This window comes from Rattus norvegicus, chromosome 11, assembly GCF_021556685.1.
Source record: "Rattus norvegicus strain SHRSP/BbbUtx chromosome 11, alternate assembly SHRSP_T2T, whole genome shotgun sequence".
Classification (NCBI taxonomy): domain Eukaryota; kingdom Metazoa; phylum Chordata; class Mammalia; order Rodentia; family Muridae; genus Rattus; species Rattus norvegicus.
The window spans coordinates 77,465,421-77,477,928 of record NC_141544.1 but is presented as its reverse complement, the minus strand read 5'-3'; the positions used below and the strand labels follow the sequence as shown (position 1 = coordinate 77,477,928).

At 41.3% G+C, this 12,508-nt stretch overlaps 1 protein-coding gene and 1 pseudogene across 1 annotated transcript in view; one reads left to right on the top strand and one right to left on the bottom strand.

The window, feature by feature from the left end:
• The window catches only part of Polq (DNA polymerase theta), a 102,058-nt gene that overhangs the window by 48,015 nt on the left and 41,535 nt on the right, over positions 1-12,508 (top strand). The window contains 5 exon segments of the mRNA NM_001105878.1: positions 5,674-5,810; positions 6,914-7,118; positions 7,303-7,445; positions 9,661-9,854; positions 10,693-10,817. Coding sequence (NP_001099348.1) covers positions 5,674-5,810; positions 6,914-7,118; positions 7,303-7,445; positions 9,661-9,854; positions 10,693-10,817 — 804 coding nt within the window.
• On the bottom strand, positions 3,474-4,143 carry Rnf138-ps4 (ring finger protein 138, pseudogene 4; annotated as a pseudogene).

Below are 12,508 nucleotides of genomic sequence, written 5' to 3'. Positions count from 1 at the left end.
AGCATTTTGTAGATGCCAGCACCGTGGGATGGCCACTAAGAACAGCAGCAGTGGAGTGGAGCCAGCTAAAGCCTAGAAAACAACCTGTGCATTCTGCTTAGACAGAGTTGAAGACGTGACCCGAGTTCTTGCAAGAGCCCTGAAGATTGTGAGTAGATCCCAGACATTGGCTACTGAGTTATTTACAATTGGGAGTTTAGTTTTGCTTCGATTTGGTTGTTACTGTGCCCTAGTTCTTCCTTGTTGTAATAAAGATTTTAATTTTTTATTTTACAGGAGTGGGCAGTTGAGAGAGTTTGAATTTTAAAACACATTGGATTTTAAAAGAGACTATTTTCAAGAGACTAAATTTTTCATTTGAATTTTTAAGGACTATGAGGCTTTTAAAATTTGGGATGTTTATATTTGAATGCTGATAATAATTTGTGGTCTTGGGAAAGAACGAGAAAGGAAAGGCTAGCTTAACAGTGACATGTTTTGGTGTCAGTTGAGAAGGGGCCAATTGTGTTGGTTAGTTTTATGTCAACTCAACCCAAGGGAGAATTATACCGAAGGATGGAGCCTGGAGAAGACACTTCCATCTCCATAAGGTCTGACTACAGGGCGTTTTCTCAATTAGTTATTGATGTGGAGAACCCAACCCCAACCTACTGTGGGTTGTGCCATCCCTGGGATGGGTTCTATATGAAAGCAGGCTAAGCAGGCCATGGGGAACAAAGCTTTAAGCAACATCCCTCCATGGTCTGTGCACTAGCCCCTGCCTCCAGGTTTCTGCTCTGCTTCAGATCCTGTCCTGACTTCCTTCCATGATGGACTACCGTGTGAAAGTGTAAGCCAAATAAACCTTTCCTCCCCAACTTGCTTTTGGTCTTGGTATTTCATTGCAGTAATAGAAATCCCGACTCACTCAGGATCTTCAGGATGGGACCCAGTGTTAGATGGACTTGCTGCTCAGTATGAATGGACCAGGTGCAGAGCTCAGTGGAAATTCATATCTGTGATTGGTTCCCTATCTTGGCAGGATCATGGAGTGTTTCTGAGGCTGAGCTTAGCATTGTCTAAACCCCAGCCTCTGCCAGGACTGGTCACTGCTCTCTGTTATGTTTGCTGTGGTAGTTCTTTTTCCTTGTGGGCTTAGTATGAGTTTAGCTTAGTATGAGGGTATGGCCTAGAGACTTAGGCATTAGGGATCTCTGTCAAATAGAACCTCCCATCACTTCTTGAGTAACCCACTTAATTTTGTACATGGGCTCTGCTGTTGGCTGGTACTTCTTGCTGGGTACCACTGCTAACAGGTGCGTAAAGCTTCCAGTGAGGTCCTGTGTTGGTCACTGTGACCTCTGCCCCCTCGCTTTGTTTCAGTGTGGTGTCAGGTCTAGCTGGTGTTACCCTTGATTTTCACCCTGTCTTGAGACTGGGCTTCTTGGTGTCTCATACCAGTAGTGAAACCACATGTCTGCCTCCAGTTGTATTTTTCTGTTAGGAACACCCTGAGTCTGGAGATTCTTCTGTGTCACTGTACTTAAGATAAATGGATGATAGAAAGTAATAGCATTTGTTTTTTCTTCTCCTGTAGTTTTCATTAGATGTTGTTTATGATGATTTTCAAGGACATTCCCAAACTCTGAGGCATTTACAAAGCTCTGACAGTCTTACAAAGGGATACTTGTTAGGGCGGTGTGTGTAATAAGTGGAGATGAGATGAGGAAGACTGGTGACTCCTACTGGACAAGACAGCTTGCTGACGTCTTATTTGTTTGTTGGTGGGTTGGTTTTTCAAGGCAGGGTTTCTCTGTGTAGCCCTGGCTGTCCTGGAATTCTCTCTGGCCTTGAACTCACCTGTCTCTGCCTCCCGAGTGCTGGGATCAAAGGTGTGCGCCACCATCATCCAGCTTGTTTTCCTTTGTTATTTCGTCCTCTGCAATCTTGTTTTGTGTTATTTATTACATGTATGGGTTTTGCTGTGGAGGTCAGAGGGTAGCCCTCCCATCCTATGGGTCCAGGAGATCAAACTCAGGCTTGGCAAAACTTTTGCCTGTGAGCCCGTGCAATCCTATTTATATAAATGATCAGAGATTATCTAGTTTGGACACCCTTTATTCTATCCTCTCTGGGATTTTTTTTTCACATCTAAAATTAACATTTTTATTAAAGCAAGTTAAAAATATTCATTGTAGAAAAGTTAATAGGGTGTTAGGAAAGTCAATATACCTTTTTAATATATATACCTTTTTAATTATATATACTATATATGTGTATATATATTTATATATATATTAGCAAGCTACTTCAGAGGTTCTCCTTTGTGTTTAGTTATTTTAAGGAAAGCAAACATGGAACATTAATGTGGAAGGACAGGAATCCCCTCTTCACCCTCTACTCTGTGACTGGACCTGCTCTGCAATACTTTATGGCAAACATTTAAAACACACTTGATTTTGACTAAAATGTAGTGAAGCAGTAGCTGGTAGAATCTCTCGCCTATGCATCGTTTTCACACGTAACAAGTGAGCACACTGAGCACGGTGTCAGATGTAATGGCAGTCAGTGCATGCATGTCTTTGCACCGTGCAGTCTTTGGCTTACTATTTTAAAAACTTGGTAACAGACAGAAATTTAAACAGATGAGATAAACACTTCAATCCTATATTGCTTGTCCATTATTAAAATTCTTTAATAGGAATTCTATACATATCTGACAAACTCTAGGCAAAGATATATATGTGCATATATACACGCAATAGTGTGTGCACACATCCACATACTTTGATTTTCTGCAACTTTGGATTTTCAAACAAGCGAGTTAAAAGTATAATATATCAGTCAGTGACTGAGAAGTTTCACCAGCTAGTAAGAAACACTGACTACAAAGAACTGTCATACACATATGTTAGGCTCACGAATTACCCAACCTAGATTGAAATAGCAAACTGACCTCCAAAGAAAACCTTTTTCCTTCTCTTGATATGCTCTTCTAATAGCAAAACATTTGTACAATATGCTTTCAAAATCAAAATTATTTAAGAAATCTCAGTAGCCTTCAAAAATACTTTATATAAAACCATTATATAAATACAGTTTTCTTATTGTTGAATTCCTCAGCTAGGATCTGTACTTTTGAAAAGCCCCTTTGGACCGTCGCACTTAGCACTTGAAGTTTCCTCTCTGACACAGCCCAGGTTTATTAGTTTTATAGGAACCACATCGCCCAGAATTCACTGTTATCTCTGAACTAAATAGAAGGGACCAACAATCATAAACTAGTGGATGAAACATTCAGAGTACGTCATACACGGACGGAAAAGGCAACGGATTCCCTTTTCATCACACAAGGGAAACTCAATGCCTTCCTGCTGTTAAAGTACCTGTCCAGAGAAAGCAGTCAGGGTGCCCACCTTTATTTTCAATTAAAAACTTAATATAGTAGACCGAATTATTATTTTTATTAATATGCACAGGAAATTACTGAAAGAGTGACTTCATGTCTTCTACTTAAGATGGCACTTGTAGGTAGCAAGGAGGCAGAGATGTCTATTCTGTATGCATCACACGTGTGCTTGAAAAGACTCTTCCACAGCAGTTTGATACTGGATTTCCTCATCTAGTTGAAGATTCACAGGAACTATCTGAAATCTGCGGTTACTATTACAGTGATCCAATAAACATTGTCTGGTAAATTTTGACTCTTGACATAAGGGACACTTAAAGGTGGGATGCCCAGAAGAACTTGCTTCCACTTGATACATTTCTGTGTTATCAGATCTGATGATTCACTCCTATTACTGCTCCTTACTGAATCTAGAGAAAGTGCAGAATGATAGACATATTCATCCCGATACTTCTTACAAGATTTGTAACGATGTCTCATGCGATAGAATTTAATCTTTTTGAACAGCATCTGCTGCTACCAATTAAGTTCCTCATATTTGCAAGGTCTAAGGCCAGTTCTGGGCATGCTTTCTCTTCTAGTCACACTGTGTGACATAGGGGACGGTGTATTCCACTCTGTCTCTTTCCAGTCAGGAAACATTTTCTACAGAAACCATGCTGACAGGCTGCTGTCTGCACTAGTGTTTTGAGCACCTCCTGATAGAGAAGTCAGGAGAAATCATCCTCTATGACCTCTGAAAGCTCCAAGGACATGGCAAGGGCTGGGAGGTGGCCCTGAGCCCAAAGCTGAATGCTTGGAGAGAGCCCTGAGTGGGGAGGAAATTGTGTCAGGAAGCAGCTTCCTCTCTGGGATTTCATTTTGATGGTGATTTTCAAAGAGTTGTCATCTTCCTTTCTTTGTTCAGAATATTTAGATCCTCCACTAAGGCTGCTTTTATTTGTTTAATGTGAGAAATTGCAAAGCTATACTTGAGTTTGCTTTTTTAAAAAATCCTTATGTGTTTCTCTTCTCCTATTATTAGATTCTGTTTTCTTAAAACACAATTTCTTACTAGTCTCTAAAATCTAAACTGTTAAAATGATAGTTTGTATTTGCTTCAATTGAATTTTTAGATATACTTTATAAGTATTTTAGACATTTGTGTGCATTTGATTTTCATAGTGATTTAAAGTATTTAAATAGTAAGTGTTATGATTTTAGGGGTTTTGAACTGAGTTTTGTCATTATCCATAGATAGCAGTATTAAATTTGCATTTTACTTTGTAGTTTTCAAACTTCCTCTAGCAATTACCTAGCTATTTAGTGATGCACCAGTCAGGGAATGAAGAGGAAAGGCCCTTTCTCTAATTCTTTATGTTCTATAACTGAGGGTGTTAGAGATTAGTAGGAAAAGGGAATATAATCTCTATTTGGTATTGTGCTCTAATTTTTTATGTGCATGAAGGCTTCATAGGGAAGGAGTGAAGCCTGTCCAAGCTGTTAGGTGTGGGGGTCTCATAGTTGTTCTTAACAAAGACCTAAAGGGTGGAGACATGATAAGACAAAGGGAACGCTGCTGTGCTGTGCTGTGGTGTGCTGTGGTGTGCTGTGGTGTGCTGTGGTGTGCTGTGGTGTGCTGTGGTGTGCTGTGCTGTGCTGTGCTGTGCTGTGCTGTGCTGTGCTGTGCTGTGCTGTGTTGTCTTGTGCTGTGCTGTGTTGTCTTGTGCTGTGCTGTGCTGTGCTGTGCCGTGCCGTGCCGTGCCGTGCCGTGCCGTGCCGTGCCGTGCCGTGTCGTGTCGTGCCGTGTCGTGTCGTGTCGTGTCGTGTCGTGCTGTGCTGTGCTGTGCTGTGCTGTGTTGTTGTTTGGCAGCAGTTTGTAAGGAGCATCTCCAGAGAAGCTAATGAAAGAGCAGTGTTATTTCAATGAGGTGGGTTTATTTAAACAGCTCAGTGCTGCCCTCTGTCTGTAGTGATTCTTGTGACTGATAGAGGAGAGAGCAAAGAAACATGTTTCCAAAGGGACATCTGTGCCTTGTTTGTATAGAGGTAGAAGACAAAAGGTCTATTTATGTTCGTTGCTTCTCCGGCCTTCAGCTGAGACTAATTTAAAAGCTAAAGCAGCAGTATGGCTTCCGGTAACATTCTGATTGCCTGTCCAGAACTCAAAACCATAGCTACGATTTACAGTTCTGCACCCATAGCAACCTCTAGCATCTCCTGTCTCCTCTCAGTAAGTCAGACTTCTGGTTTACAGTGCCTTGTGGACTTGGCTTATATTGAGAAGATATGTGTTTTGGTTGTAGGTGAAAGTATACTAGTTTGTAAGAACTCTGAGAAATCCAAGGGCATTGCTCTGCTTCAAGGTTCGCTGGAGCCTGTGCACAGCTGTCTGCAAAGCCAGGGAGAAGTCACTTCTACCATGATACGAGCTATTCTGGAGGTAGGAGTTCAGGAAATCATACTTTACTCTTTTATACACATCAAAAATTATGTCAAAAATATGAGGTGAGTTTTCTTTAAGAACAAGATGGTTATGTTTTATAGCCTTCTCAATTGTGAGTCTGTTTCTTACATATATTTAAACATACATACATACATACATACATACATACATACATACATAGTTCTTCAGGCTCTGCTATTGAGCTCTGTTAAATAAGTTAATAAATACATTCTAATACATAGACACATACATGTACACACACATATACATATATGTACACACACACATATGCCTATGTACCATGTATATGAATATCTGGTTATTTTTGGAGTTGAATATAGCAACTAGCATATCAACCTATTTCAAAATGATTAAACAACCGAACGACATGTAGCTCTTTTAACTTTTTTGTAGTGTAGAGAACTGAACTCAGCCTTGTGTGCACTGTGTGTGCATCCCTCTACTGAGCTGTAACTGTGGCTTATCTTTTCACTTTTACATAATCTTTTTGTAATGCATTATGACTTCAAAGAAAAGATGACAAAATTAATCCTAGTTCTGCTCAGATGATACATGTGGATATAAAAATCAACCCAAGTTATAAAAAAAATAAACTTATACTAGGGCTGGACCTATTTTTGCTTCTTATTCTAGCACACGGGAGGTTAAGGCCAGCCAAGGTAACAAACTAAATATTAACTTCATTTTTTATTCCCTTCCCATCCTCCTGAATGGGATGTATTCAAGAATAGCATTTCTATATGTTCATGTGTTCTAGAGGAAGGAGCAAAGTATTCAACTCGTGGATGTGAGTCATTATTGCCATACACACACACACACACACACACACACACACACACGTTTTCTAACATTCAGGTATATTCTTTTTTCGTTTATAAGAAAACATGATATCTACTCTCAAGGAAAATGTTATGTTGTCAGTTGGTGTCATGTGTATTTGTAATGTTTGATGACAAAGTGTCTCTACATAAAGACTGAAGATATTTTTAAGAGAATAAAGGCACTTTTGTTTACTTCATGTGTTGGGGCTCTATACATCTTTAAAAAATTATAGAACTTTTCAAACATTTTTCTCGCAGATAATCGTCAGTGGGGTGGCAAGTACGTCACAAGATATGCAGACTTATGCTGCCTGCACATTCTTGGCTGCTGACGTAAAGGAAGGGAAGCAAGGGATTCAGAGGAACCGAGATGATGTTCAGCGTGGGGCAGTCGATGCCTGTGTGACGTGGCTGTTAGAAAACGAGTTCATCCAGGCGGCAGAGCCCAGTGACGGCACAGGAGGTAAACACAGCTCTCAGGCAGGAATGCTCACCGTTGCTGTCATACTCACTTTGTAACTGTGCTCACAGGTCCCTACGTGTTAGATGAGCTTCTGCTTACTGACTGGCAGAGCCGAGAGGGTTAACGTGTAGAGAAGGGCAGCGCTTTGCTTTTTTAACCTCTGATCCTGTATTCCCCACTCCAGGAAAGGTGTATCACCCAACACACCTTGGATCAGCTACTCTTTCTTCCTCACTTTCTCCAACTGATACCCTGGATATTTTTGCTGACCTCCAAAGAGCAATGAAAGGCTTTGTTTTAGAGAATGACCTTCATATCGTCTACCTGGTAAGTTCTATTTAATCACGTAACTATTCACTTATCTCTTGCTAGAATCTCACTGGTAGCCAAGACTAACCTGCAACGCTCGGTCCGCTCGCCTCTGGTTGCTGACTGTTGAGATGTGTGTGTTAAACCAGGTTTGCAGGAGGAATTGTTAAAGTGCCTCGTTATTCTTCTGGTCACTGTGACAAAATACCGTGACAAAAAAACCGAAGGAAGACGTTATTTGGTCTCACAGGTGAGCGTGTAGTTCATCATGATAGGGAAGGTATGGAAGAAGGGAAGATTGAGACACCGGTTCCCACTGCATCCATGGTGTCTTGGTTCAGGTTTTATTAGTGTCTTAGTCAGTGTTCTATTGCTGTGAAAAGATAACATGACCACAGCAACTCTTATTAAAACAGACAAACTAACAAACAGAAAAACCCAGACATATAATTGGGGCTGGCTTACAGGTTCAGAGGTTCAGTTTAGTATCATCGTGGCAGGAAGCATGGCAGCATGCAGGCAGGCATGTGCTGGAGAAGGAGCTGAGGGTTCTATATCTTGATCTGTAAACAGCAGGAAGTGATCTATCTTGAGCTTCTGAAACCTCAAAGCCTGACCCCATAGTGACACACTTCCTCCAACAAGACCACACCTCCTAATAGTGTCACTCCCTGTGGCCAGGCATTCAAGCATGAGTCTGTGACAGTCAAACCTATTCATTCACACCAGCTCACAGTTAGGAAGTAGAGAGCGATAACTGCTGGAGCTCAGTTCTCTTTCTCCTTTTATTCTGTCTAGGACTCCAGCCCATGAGATGGTTCCATCCATGATTCAGGTTGGTCTTCCCAACTCAGTCTACTGTAGATACCCCTTCAGGGGCTTGTCCAGAAGCCTGTCCTCTCTGTGATTGTAGACTCCGTGAAGCCAACAGTATTCATCATAGAAAGTTTGTTATATTTGATCAGCTTCTATAATTATAATAAACATTTTATGTAAATTTAATATCAAATTCTTCAACAAGAACCTAACCAGTGACCTATGTTTGTCACTGAAAAGCAGATTTTTACACTTTGATGACCAAATAAAGGGAGAGAGTAACATTGAATTTCATTAGAATGAGGACTCATCAGGAAATGCTTTAATCAATGTACTGTGTGCTGAGGGCAAATGTGAAGACAGGGTCTTTTCTTTCCTTTTACAAACTTACAATACTTGGATAGTAGTAGGCTCAATGTTGTGGTCCTCCTAATGTGGCTGGGAAGAATCTTAGATAGGACTTACAGCTGTCTGCCATGGCCTCAGGGATGTCTTGCATATCATGCAGCAGCCATGAGTGTGAGCCCCAGGTCCAGGCTTCAGCACAGTAATGCTCTCTTTGGGTATGGCCTCTTCTTGTCCAGATGGTGTCATGATCTCTTCTTTTGCCTTCCCCTGCCCCTTCTTCATCTCTCTCTTCCTCCCCTTTTCTCTTTTCTTCTTTCCTCCTGAGTTCTGTGACCCTCGCCTAAGTTTCTTCCTAAATGTCTTTTTTTCTGAAGCCCAGGCTAGCCTCAACTTTCTAGGTATACTAGGTTGGCCTGAAGCTTAACAGGTTGGTTTCAAACTTTGTATCCTGATGCCTCTAAGCATTGTTGTTTATTTGTTTTTATCCTTTTGTCTACATTTTATAATCCTTTTGTTTTGAAGTCTTCATGCTCTAACATCTGGACACTTTTAAAGTGTTTCTTTGCTTCCACTCCCAGCCCCATGCTTAGGACACTCGGGTCTTTCTTGTTTGTCTTATAACTTTCTGGTTGAATCCTGGACCTTTTAGGCAATTCATCAACTTGAAGTGTTGATTCCCCTCATCTCTTTCCATTTTCTTTCTTGGAATTACACAAAACAGTTAAGGTAATACCTCAAGTCAGATCTACTTAGGCTGGAAATGCCTATGATCAAATTGCATTCCGTGAAATCAGTTTGTGGTCTGTGTTTGTTCTGTCAACGAGTTACTTTTGCATAAATGGTTTCTTATAAATGCATTACTGTCACAGATGTCTGTTGCAGCCTGGGGCTTTCACCTTTACTGTGAAGCTTACACTTATAATTTTGTTCCTCGTGTAGTATAACGGGTTTGCTTGTTTTGTCCAGTACTAAGACTTGAACCCATGGCCTTGCACATGCCAGGAAAGGGTTTTACTACTGAGCTTCCCACAGCTCACTGTCAACCTAAAATGTTGCTGCTTCTTTTTAGGTTACACCTGTGTTTGAAGATTGGACTAGTATTGATTGGTATCGGTTTTTCTGTTTATGGGAAAAATTACCAACTTCTATGAAAAGGGTGGCAGAGCTGGTTGGAGTGGAGGAAGGGTTCTTGGCTCGATGTGTGAAAGGAAAAGTAGTAGCCAGAACTGAGAGACAGCATCGACAAATGGCCATCCATAAAAGGCAAGCGTCAAGGAGCCTGCAGCTTCCTCAGGCTCGGGTATTATGCCCATATCCAGTTTCCTGACTCACTCTGGTGTTCAGCAATATAATCATTTTGGTAAAATTTATGTTTCTCTGATTTATTTAATTTACTGACATTTTAATTTTTCTTGGAACTTGTAATTGAACATTCATTGCCCTCAGGTCTTTGAACTTGTAATTGAACAGTCATTGCCCGCAGGTCTTTGAAGTCAGACATTTAACCGCTTTCCTTTCAGAACATCCGTTATGGTGGTTTGTTCTGGAACTGTACTTTGTAACACCTTTAGAAGTAATCTTTTATCAGCTAGAAGGTGCTAAAAGATTCATATGGAGAAACTATATAACATGTTAGGCTTTCAAATACAGTATATTTTCAAATGTAATATATGATTTACATTATAGTCAAATACACATTTATAAGGATCTCTGTGCTTGGATTATATGTGCCAATTTTGTGTTTCAAATCAAATCTGGATTTTATAATTAGATAATGACATTTGACTGAAATCCTATTCATCTTCTATCCATGTATCAAGTCTTCTAAGCTATGCACCATCCCATTTCTTGAAGTTAGTTAATAACATTAAAATGTGGGAACTGTTTTGTTATTTTGATGTTAGTTCTTAGCTATGGGTAAGGTATGTAAAACGTACTATGTCCATGTCTTTGTCCCTAGCCCTCTTTCTGTTTGTCATCCTCCCAGAGGGCTATGAGTCCTCGGTTGCCTTCTTGGTCTGTAGTTGGTTTGCAGCATATGTTACACTTTCGTAATAGCTATACATTATTTCTTATATCACTTTTGATCATTTATTTTTAGGTTTTTCACAAGCCTTGTGTTATTGGATTTAATCAGTGAAATTCCCTTAAAGGAAATTAACCAGAAATATGGATGTAATCGTGGGCAGATTCAGTCTTTGCAACAGTCAGCTGCTGTCTATGCAGGTTAGTCAGACAAAGTGCTTCAAGACTAGGTAAGAGTCTATGGCTTCAGCTGTCAGATTCTTTCTCTTTTTTTTTCTGAGCAGGGTCTCACTGTGTAGCCATAGCTGGCCTGGAGCTCCCTATGTAGACTAGGCTGTTGTCAAATACTGTGATCCATCTGCCTCTGCCTCCTGAGTACTAGAATTAAAGGTGTGTACCACTATGCTTAGCTTAAGATTACTTAAAAAACAAAAACCAAACCAAAACAAAAAAACCCCCAAACCTCGCCTATTTATTTAGGCCTCTCTGAAATGTCTGCAGTCTGACTCCCTAGTGTCATCATCCAGTGTCCCACCAGTGCCTCTGGGTGCAGTGCAGTCTAGAAAGAGCCATCATCAGCTGTGTCTCCCTCTTGTTTCCTGTCTGTTTTTTAGCAGCCTGCTGATTGTACATCTTTTCCTAAGCTTCTCCTCTTCCCCTTTTACATGGAGAAACAAAGTCCTCAATGAATACCTTTCCTCTTAGTACTGACATAGATTTTGAGAAAGAGGCTGTAGGTGCAGAAAGATTTGTGGCCCTCCACTGACCAGTCTAAGTATCATGCCTCGAGAAGCACTAAGCTGCTCACACCTGGGTCTGATTTTACTAAGGAATCTTTGTTAGCCCTTAGGAAGGAAACATGGAGATACTGAAGAGTTTGTGTCTTTATGTAAGAGGCTTCTTTGTGAATGTGTGTGCATGTGAGGGATGCTGAGTAGAAGATGTGGGCAAAGGGTAGACTGAAGGGAAGCACTCAGTACTCAAGTGGCTGGCATTAGAGATCTAAAGTGCATCTGGAGTCCGCGTTCTTATGGAGCAGTGACTTCCTCCATGGGAGGTACTTGGCTCTCATGGTCTCTTTATTGTCAGAGGGTGGAGTATGGGCAGGATAGTCCCTCCTCCTCCTCCTCCTCCTCCTCTTCCTCCTCCTCCCCATCCTCCTCCTCTTCCTCCTCCTCCTCCTCCTCCTCCTCTTCTTCCTCCTCCTCTTCTTCCTCCTCCTCCTCTTCTTCCTCCTCCCCCTCCTCCTCCTCCTCTTTTTCCTCCTCTTCCTCTTCCTCCTCCTCTTCTTCCTCCTCTTCCTCTTCCTCCTCCTCTTCTTCCTCCTCCTCTTCTTCTTCCTCCTCCTCCTCTTCTTCCTCCTCTTCCTCTTCCTCCTCCTCTTCTTCCTCCTCTTCCTCTTCCTCCTCCTCTTCCTCTTCCTCTTCCTCCTCCTCTTCTTCCTCCTCCTCCTCTTCCTCCTCCTCCTCCTCCTCCTTTTTCTTTTTGAAGAAACTAGTAACTAGAATGTTGCTCTGTAGTTCTTTTAGCATTTGAGGTTTTAAATTATTTGTCCAGGAAAAAGTCCTTCACCTGTTTTGTTGTAGTTCTTTTAAAAGAAAAAAAAAAGAAGCAGAAAAGGGAAAAAAAGAGATTAGTGAGAAGAGTGGACCAGAATGGGGCCTTTTGTTCTTTGTGTATATGAGCAGTGTGTGCCTCGGTATCCAAATGCTATTCATAGGAGTAAGTGAGATGGGCCTTGAGAGAGGGCTTCTCATACCATCATGAGGTCCAGAGTTCAGACTCCCCAGTCCTCTCACACAGAGCTGGGCACAGCAATGCTTCCCAGTGCTGGAAGGCAGTGTCCTCAGGGCTCTAGGTCATTATCCAGGCAGTTGGTGAGCCCACAGGTT